At 37.8% G+C, this 9,493-nt stretch overlaps 2 protein-coding genes across 3 annotated transcripts in view; one reads left to right on the top strand and one right to left on the bottom strand.

The window, feature by feature from the left end:
• The window catches only part of LOC107628898 (ras-related protein Rab7), a 4,316-nt gene extending 1,622 nt beyond the window's left edge, over positions 1-2,694 (top strand). Inside the window, exons 4-7 of the mRNA XM_016331529.2 lie at positions 704-850; positions 957-1,037; positions 1,196-1,341; positions 2,335-2,694. Coding sequence (XP_016187015.1) covers positions 704-850; positions 957-1,037; positions 1,196-1,341; positions 2,335-2,401 — 441 coding nt within the window. The 3' untranslated portion in view covers positions 2,402-2,694. The remainder of the gene's footprint in view (positions 1-703; positions 851-956; positions 1,038-1,195; positions 1,342-2,334) is intronic.
• LOC107628899 (SWI/SNF complex subunit SWI3D) lies at positions 3,237-9,487 on the bottom strand. Of its 2 annotated transcripts, none has more exons than XM_016331530.2 (8): positions 8,869-9,487; positions 7,903-8,438; positions 6,519-7,169; positions 6,005-6,162; positions 5,169-5,905; positions 4,782-4,972; positions 4,249-4,695; positions 3,237-3,593 (listed from the first exon to the last, which is right to left on the bottom strand). In XM_016331530.2, the coding sequence occupies exons 1-7, from the start codon at positions 9,341-9,343 to the stop codon at positions 4,321-4,323; spliced, it is 3,123 nt and encodes a 1,040-aa protein (XP_016187016.1). In that variant the 5' UTR covers positions 9,344-9,487; the 3' UTR covers positions 3,237-3,593; positions 4,249-4,320. The 2 variants fall into 2 exon arrangements, with proteins under 2 accessions (XP_016187016.1, XP_016187017.1); XM_016331531.2 differs by having other exon boundaries at positions 3,237-3,605; positions 8,869-9,343.

Genomic DNA, 9,493 nt, shown 5'->3' with positions numbered 1-9,493 from the left:
ATATGCATAAACTGGATAATTAGGTAAGTTGGCGAATCTCAGGGATATATCTGACTAGTTGCTTGAAAAATACTATGTGTTGGACTATTAATTTATCTGATACTACTTAGATTTTTCTGTATTTTATATGTTATATTTCATAATACATACTGATTTTAGGTAAAGAACTTAGGCTGCAACTCTCTAAGTGAACGAAGTTGGATATGTTGTTTCTGAGTGATATTATCAGCTTGTGGAAAAAAAACACTTAGTTGGAAAAGCATAACATATTTACCCGAGACTCTTACCATTTGTGATGATTTCTCGGATTAAGATTCTTTCCTTGTTGTACCTTTAATATTAGAAAGCCTAAGCCTTAAAGTGTATCAGTTGATGTCTTTGAAACCTATTGGTTCTTGTCTTCTTGATGTCTTTGAAAATGGGATTGTGGTTGTATCAGTTGGTACTGTTTCCTATTGTGTCTCAGAAATTGTTTTTCATCATATGAAACATTTGGATGAGGCACATACATGTGATTAGATATAATGATCTCACACTAGTGCTATCTGATACATCTATGTAACTTTGTCATATAAATAATGCTTGGACTCTTATCTAGATACATGATACAACAATTCTCTTGCTATCTCTTGAAAGTTTTAAGCTACAACAGTTGTCAAATTTTACTATTCTTTATTTTTATTTTAATATTTGCTCCTTGCAGATTTGGGATACAGCTGGTCAGGAAAGATTCCAAAGCCTAGGAGTTGCTTTCTACCGTGGGGCTGATTGCTGTGTTCTTGTATATGATGTTAATTCAATGAAATCATTCGACAACCTTAACAACTGGAGGGAGGAATTTCTGATTCAGGTAGGCCTGCGTTCCTCTTGCTGGACATATTTCTCAGTCTTATCTATTATCACAAGCAATGTCCAAGTGATTTTTCAAATGTTAAGCTGTGCAATAATTTTTTCAGGCTAGTCCTTCCGATCCAGAGAATTTTCCTTTTGTTGTTATAGGAAACAAGGTAGATATTGATGGTGGAAACAGTAGAGTGGTACGTTTTCTCTTTCCTAAAGTTGGCTGTTTTCCATGTTTCTTTTCTTTCCATCAAATGTTTGATTAGGTCAGATGTGTTCATACTCATAAAATACCTGAAATATACTGCTGGACAGCTGAACTACTGAACACAAGAAAGTGATTGTGTCACTGCAGGTTTCGGAAAAGAAGGCTCGGGCTTGGTGTGCATCAAAAGGAAATATCCCATATTTTGAGACATCTGCCAAGGAAGGTATTAACGTTGAAGAAGCATTCCAGTGCATAGCCAAGAATGCCCTGAAAAGTGGGGAAGAAGAGGAATTGTAAGTTCTCAAATGTTATCTCTCTTCTTCTTTAGTGTATGTGAACAAATGCAGGCACAAATACATTTAGAATCTCTGATTATAGAATCAGTTGATTGGTTGGGGGAACATACTATAATTCCGTTGGTGTTTTAGCTCACAAGAGCCATGTTTGTCTCTCACTCTCTTCAAAGGGGAAGATCTATAAATGATGATTATGGAAACAATTACAAACCATTACTGACATAATAATAATAATAAGGCGGGGGCATCCTTGAATAGTTGACTACTCATTATTACACCTTGAAGTTACATTAGATAGTACCACCGCACTTTAAAGTTACATTGGATATAGTGGTTCCAGTTTATATAATCATACCCTGCAAATGAGTATAACCGATTTTTTTAAGTTAGCTCTTCGTTTCATTTTTTTCTTGATTTAGTTACCAGATATTAGGCTGCGTTCAGTTCTGAGAACAGAACAAGACAGGATAATGAGAACAAGACACAGATGACAAGGACACAAAAATGAGTGTTGTATTTTGTTTGATGATAAATTAAATATAAGAAAGAAGAAATTATGAAAGTCTAATTTAATCATTTTTTTCTTGCAAAAAATTTTAGGAAGAATAATATAAAGATAAAAAATATAATTATGTAAAGTTGATAGATAATAAAAGAAGAAATGAAAAAATAAATTGTCGTTTTTTAGTATCTTAGTGTCTTTCTTGTCAGGAAGGAAACAAAATATACTAAATTTGGAAAATATGATTGTGTCCATGTCTCTGTGTTTGGAAAATATAATAAATTGTTTTGGTGACTCTAAACACAATGTTTGTGTCCATGTCTCATTTGCCAAATATGATTGTGTCTTTATCTCGGTATCCCGTGCCTGGAAACAAATACAGCCTTATAGATCTCATATATAATTTGGAAAAACTGAGATAATCCGATATGTTATTGATTCCGCGTCTTGACCGAAGCTCTGATTGTGGTAACTTTGTTTTATTGTAGATACCTACCCGACACAATTGATGTTGGAACCAGCAGTCAGCAACGGGCAACAGGTTGTGAATGCTGAGATATAGACTTGTTTTCAATACAATAAAATTTGTCTGTGTTAGCTATTTCTGGTGTCTGAGGCTTCATTGTACATTGGTGTTTGCTCAAAAACATATTGGTCAAGACCTATTTGCATGGTGCCTGTTTGATCGGATTAATTTTTCACCTTGTATGTCATTCCATTATTGTGACAGGCTTGCACGGCTAAGATAATCCTCCAGTTATGAATACTTGATTGCTTATTTTTCTTATTAGATACAATCGCCCAGAGTTCAACGAATCAAGGATAATAATACGATTTTTCTTCGATCACTAGTTGATAATTGTTATTTCATTTAGTTTAAACATTGTTCAAATTAGATGGGTAAAGACATGGTTTGTAGAAAAAATAAATTGTCGTTGTGACTCGGTTGAGGCATGATCAGTAATTACCGTTGATTGAAAGTCGCCAAGCATGATTTTGGCACCAGGATTCCGGCTGAATCATAATTAGCTATCAGAATGAATAAATGTGAGGACACACACACATGTATAAGGTGCGCCTTAGGATTCGATAAAATTTTTACACACATCTACGAACATAATCTAAATTTGGTTCGCTCTATCATGTTTGAGCTTTGGCAATTCCACTAAACTTAGGTCAAGGAAAAACATAACCTAATGTTTGCCCGTCTGAGTAACCAAAATATTTAAGTACACCCTTTAAAAGGGAGTGGATCCTCTCTAGTGAATAAAAAACTGGATGGTGTGAATAAAATACGTCTTCAAAACCGCTTAAAGGGGAGATTCCTTAATTTTCAAAGTTCGGTTGGGAAGCGGATTTGGATAAAAGAGAATGGTAAAACAAGCAGCATTGCCTTGCTAACTTGTTGACATATTCTTTAATAAAGTCGCCCAAATTTCCATATGCTGCTCCTACCCAATAATGAAATAGTAAATACCATTTTTAAGTTACAGGGATTGAACGCACCAGTTTTGCACAACTATCCACTTGTTCAAGTTATCAAACCATCCTCAAAACTACAAAACCAATTGCCCTCTACAAATTCAAATATATATCATATCACTAAATATTTCATCCTCTCATTTCTAGCCACTCATTATATATAGAAAAGATGAGCCTACAACAATGCACTATTGTGGTCACTGAGCTCCCAATAGCTGTCAATTTAGAGTTAGTCCTCACCAGCACTTGACCTTCGTCAAATTGACTGCATCAAATACTGATCATTAGTTAATAATGCAAGCAACTAATCTATAGAAAGTAGCAAGATTAGAACCAAATAAGCAACTAGAGCAGCAAACAAGCCATTTGGGGATGTCAAATAAATTAACAAGCACAGAATGATAAATCAACCAGTTGCTCTGGCATTTTATAAGGATAAACTAAACCAGCACAGAAGGTGGAGGGAGAATGGATCAAACACATTTTTTACAATAAAGAAAAAGTAGTTTGCAATGAAGCACTGGTTAACCATTCATTCCTCTCCTAGTCTATCATAATCAGATTTATTAAATGGAATCATACTTAGAAGAATGGGGAGCTGAGGACAGTGCTGGGCAAAGAAAACAAAATCTGGTTGTAAATATCCCCAATATACCAGAGTGAAAAACAGGTTGAAAGAAGAGCAATCTACATGAAAAGGCATGATTTCTATCAATTGAAATAGGATTTTATGTATTCTTAACTAGGAATATTTGATTTCATGTATATTCTCAAGTTGTTTTGCATATGTTCATTCTAATTCCATTGCAGTTCCTAGTTCTGGTCTGTCTGCTTAACTATACACACAATTTATCTTAATATATGTCATCATTCATTTGATGAAGGAAATGAACCACGACAAAATCAAAATGTTTACTCACATTGTCAAAGTGGTGGCAGGTGATCAGTAAGTAAGACGACTATAACTATTTTCTTCCATATGTAGTCTACATTTATTTTGTCCCAACAGACGAAAGTTTTTCCTGGCTCGGTGGCCGAACTGCGTTTCCTGCTGCAGTTGCAGATGCTAATGGGTTTGGAATGGTAGCAGCTGCCGTGCTAAAAGGTCGAGGAATTGGTGGTCTTTGGGGATTCATCATCATTTGTGGTCTTGGGAGCGAGTTTGCAAAATTCATAGGAATTCTATTGGCTGGCAAGTTTGGTGGTGCACCTCTAGATGAGGAAGGTGGTATACCAAGCCGAGAAGCAATTATCATAGCACGCTCATGGAAAAGCTTATGCCGTGACCGCTCCAAATGTTCCCTTACCCTCATTACTAAGTTCTCCATATCGCTGAAAAAAGCCAACTTTGCTTGCAACTTATGCAACTGCAAGTTGATAAAATTCACCAACAAAGTCAACGAATCAGCACATATAAATACAATGCAATGAACCTTACAAGCTAAGAGATTACCTGCTTTTCTATCAATGAAGAAGCAAGTTCTCGGATTTGGTCCTCTTCCTCATTTGCTAGAATTTTTGCCTTTACTGCTGCTGCAGCAAGTGTTGTGACTGCAGCACATTTTACTTTCTCAAAATTGTTATCATCTTTCTTCTCCGTCCTATCGTCTTCTCCTTTTGCACCATTCTCTGTTTGATCTTTGCCTGTCATCATATGAAGGTTATATTCGTTTTCATTAACTGATATATTTATGACGCACCCAAAATAAAAATTAAAGAGACAAAAAACTCATACTGAATTAGACTTTTGTTTCTACATACACCCCTTATTAGTTTACAAATAACCACTGCATTCGTTTTTCTTCTAAATGTGTCTGGATGTTGGGAAAAAAGGACAGACCTGCTTTTGTGCCATTTTCAGCACCAGAAATTGATCCAACTGGATGCGAAGGAGACATCATATCCACATCATTTTCTTTCCCATTATGTTCGGTTGAAACTGAAGCACATGGTGGCTGAGATTCACTTTTCTCTGGCAGCTCAACATCCATTACGGAGTCTTTCTTTTGCAGAGTGTCACCAGCAGAACTTGAAGATAGCGTTTGTGACTTGTCCTTGTCTGAGGGCACAGAATCAGACACAACATCAGTATTCTTTGTTTTCTCTACTGGTTCTGGATGGTTTCCTGCAAGATTAGCTTTAACAGACTGCCGAAGACCATTCTTGTCCGACAGACACAAGTCCGAAGCAGGCATGTCCTTTGTTTCCACTTCTGAATGGGACAGTTCTTTATTCAAACTTCGCTCTTGTAGCTCCTCAGAACTAGGTGGATTTTCAGCCTTGGATGTTGAACCACCAGAATCATGCAGAGTGGATGGTGCTTGATCATTGGGTAGCTTCGAATTGCTGGAGCCATTACCATTGTCAAGCCCACCCTCATGGTTGATAATAGCTTGCTCCTTTGAAGTATTTGATTTTTCCAAGTCTCCATTTTCAGAAGCTAGCTGTTTCTTATCTTCTGGAACATTATCTTCAATTTCCATGTTGTTGTGATCATTCGGTAAATCTTTGTCCTCTGAGATTGGTTTATCCTGCTTTGCATTTATCCCATCCTGGCCTTCCTCATTTTTAGAATCCCTATGACAATATTGGGTACAAAGTTGTAAGTCCCAACCAATCATAAATGGAATAGTTATGGAATTTTCAAAAGTGCACACTTTCCATAACATCACATACCTCGTAGTTGGTTCCTTATTATCTGGTTGATCTCCCAGAATAAAAGAATTCCTCGCAGCAAGCTCGGTGCCAGGAGAATTTCCCAAAATGGATTTTAAGGCGGTATGAGCTGAAGCAACAGCCACATCAGGACCCACCAAGCGTGCGAGGAAAGCTGCCTGTAGAAAGAAAAGCATGACATCAATGCATAAGACTGAACATTGACAAGGAGACATATACATGACAGGAAGGAAAGGAAGTAGAAGCATAGTATTAGTTAAGCAGTAACAAATAGTATATAAGAAAAAAAATTAAATACTAGCAAGTTAGTTGTTACTTATCATGCAAGCAATAGATATAACAGTATAAAACAAGATGATAACAACAACATATACAGAAAACTATAAAAATTAATTTTAAATCATTTTTGAACTGATAAGACTTTAAATAAATAATTCAGACTAAGTTCTTGTTGACTGTCCAAAAACATGGAATTGGAAATGCAATTGTTCATACACCCAAGCATTTAACTTACCAATGCCATGACAGGATTACCAACTTCAGCAAATGAAGATGGGCCTTCGGGTTCAGGAGAATAACCAACAGCTACAAATGCTTCCTTGAGAGCAATCAGGGCACAGTCATTGCCTCCTTCTGGACAAATTTTGACTTTATCGGCATCTTCTGATTTAGAAGTTCCCTCACAGGTTTTCTCACCCACACCATCCTCTTGATTCGGAATCTCCTGATCTACTTTTGCCTTAACCTCTTCAGACTTAGAAGCTTCACCATGGCCTTCGGTATTATCACCAGTGTTATTCTCATTACATTCAGAAGCATCTTTATTTGCAGATGCATCATTGTTAGTTGCAGCTGGATCTGCTGTTTCTTTACAACTGGTTTCAACATCATCTTTACAATCCATAAAGGCATCCTCAATAGGCATTTGAACAAAGTGCAAAATGCATTGAGCTTTTGATTTTGTGCCAACGTGCTCTGCAATTTCGTTCCAATTTTCTTTATACAGTTCTAGTGCTTCAAGAAGCAAGAGGGTTTCCTGATCAGTCCATTTTCCACCACTAACTCCTGCAACTTCAGCTGGTTCCATGAGTATAAAATCCGATGAGGACATCCCGGAGCCAAACTTTCTATTACTAAAGCAGTCGGAACATAGATCAAAATCTGCCTGTCAGACACATCACACAACTGATGAAATATATAACATGAAACAAAGATGCGAATAAATAATCATCAATGGAACAAGCATTCCAACAATGCATGTTTGATAAATCAACTAAAAGTTAAAATAGTTAACCAACTAGTTGCAAACTAAACGAAAATCATTATGCCAACAAAAAACCTACATGAATAAGGACATTCTAAATCTGCAAACACCAGGCCTAATGCATTCTCTTCTAAGTTAGCCAGTATTTGAACAGGTCACTGAGTTGATTTTTCAGAACTATTGAATATGATGTTGTTCATAACATATTAACTTCTGCTTATGCTTCCGCCACTGACAGATGTTACTATAGGGCACTTAATGAACAAATATTTTGAGAGATCTAATTCAATTCAGGTAAGATTAAAATTGGTTCTGTACCATAAACCCACAAGGTATCTGAAATCTGACACAATATATCTGCTGCAGAGATGACAAATAGAAGTTACCAAATAAGATTTCTAGAAGCAAAACATGTTAAAATTTTTACTCAGATGGTAGGAAATGCAACTACACTAAACAATGTACATTACCCTGTGTTTCTACAAGAACATCAAGCTTCGAATAACACCATATTTGAGAAGTACAGTAGGAACTATAAATTAAATATATGTAGTTAAGGTTAGGCAAATGAAAAAGTCCTTCATGAACCACTTAATTACAAACTTCAATGACTAACTCAAAGTCAGATAACAACCTGCTTCTGGCAATGGTAACGCTTGCGGGAACAATCAGCCGAACAAGAGTTGCAATGATACTCAAGCATCTCAACTGCTGGCCCCTCTTGTTTCACCAATTCTTCAGCAATTGCAGACTCCGGAAACAAGCCAGAGGTCGTAGCTTGAGTCATTAGGCTAGCCTTTTGAACAACAGGCGGACGCAATTGGTGCATTCCAAAATAGTACAATTTTTCAAGCAAGGAATTCCTTTCCGCCTCCCCATCATCACTTGTACTGGCATCAGCAGAACCCATAGATGGGAAAGGGTGGTAATTAATTAGACCCCAATAGTCCAAAAACTCCATTATCTCTTGCCTAGAATCCAAGTCTCCAACATTAATCTCTGACAAATCTTTCACTTCGATTTGTGTGTTGGGATTTGCATGAAACTTCTTCATTACCCAATTCCTTATCTCCATGTATATATCAGGAGTACGACTTTCAGTTTTGCCATTAAAGAAAGAAGGCATCATAAACTTTTCAATTGGATGAATATCAGTCCATGAAAACCAACCTGAAACTCAATGCCAATTGTGAAAGGATAAATCATAAGTCAATAACTAAACATTGAAAATTTATTTTGAGAAGAAACCCGCTCAGCTTGCCTAACTCAAATTTCTGAATTCAGAATAACACATTCAATTTCCTCGCCTTCTTCAACCAAATATACAAACTAAGGGTAACATAATACAACAATTGCAGATACCAATAGAACTAAAGAAAAAAAAATCAAAATGCAAAATGGTTGAAAGTAAAATGCCAATTGACAGAGTCTATCATATCTTCAAACGCCAGTTAAGCTGAATCACTCATTTCAAGAGACCGAAGTGAACAATTATCACATGAAGTAAAATAAAGAATGTGTCATGTACAATTCACAACATTGAAACCATAAAATTTAAGTCCCAAAGCTAAACAAGAACAAATTAGGAACAAATCCTCACCGCAATGACTCGGAACGACATGAGAATCAGTTCCACGAGATCTGATAGCTTCGAACGCAGCTTCCATCGAAGCTTCCAGAGACTCCCGCTCGCTCGCCTTCCTGATCTCCTCAGCCAGCGCCACCGCGTCCGCGCCTAAACCGCGCTCCGAGTGCTTCACAGCCGGCGGAGCAGAAGCAGAAGCAGCGGCAGAACCGGGCGCGGAAGACGACGCAGCGGCGGCGGAGGCGGGGATTTGACGCGCCCTAGTGAGAGGACCATTGTGGTGAAGGGGAGGAGTGTGGTGGTGGAGAGGTGAGGGCTTGTCGCGAGTGACGCGCTTAGAAGGCGTGGAGGAGGAGGAATTTCCGGAGAGGGAGCTGGCCTTGCGCTTCTGAGCTCCGGCACGGCGGCGCGTGGATGTAGGCTCAGATGCGGGTGAATCGGCGGTGGCGGAAGGAGGTGGAGGTGCGGCATCGCGACGTTTCTCCTCCATTGGAAGCGAGAAATTGGGGGTTTGGGTTGGTTTGTGTTGTCTTCTTGAGTGTTCTCAATCTCGAGAGATATACGTCATCGCATCAAACGAAAATTTGATATTTCCACTTTTCTCCGTATTGCCTGCCCCTAACCGCTTCTCCCCTTTGCC

Source organism: Arachis ipaensis, chromosome B03, assembly GCF_000816755.2.
Source record: "Arachis ipaensis cultivar K30076 chromosome B03, Araip1.1, whole genome shotgun sequence".
Lineage (NCBI taxonomy): Eukaryota > Viridiplantae > Streptophyta > Magnoliopsida > Fabales > Fabaceae > Arachis > Arachis ipaensis.
Note: the sequence above shows the minus strand (reverse complement) of the source record. Positions and strands in the feature narration are given on the sequence as shown.

What these genes read in the sequence shown, in the direction of transcription:
- LOC107628899 (XM_016331530.2), bottom strand. Translation starts at nt 9,343, where the DNA reads ATGGAGGAGAAACGTCGCGATGCCGCACCTCCACCTCCTTCCGCCACC. An exon ending in AATAAGGAACCAACTACGAG is followed by an intron (nt 5,906 to 6,004) that starts GTATGTGATGTT and finishes ATATTGTCATAG; the next exon opens with GGATTCTAAAAATGAGGAAG. An exon ending in CTTCATTGATAGAAAAGCAG is followed by an intron (nt 4,696 to 4,781) that starts GTAATCTCTTAG and finishes ATCAACTTGCAG; the next exon opens with TTGCATAAGTTGCAAGCAAA.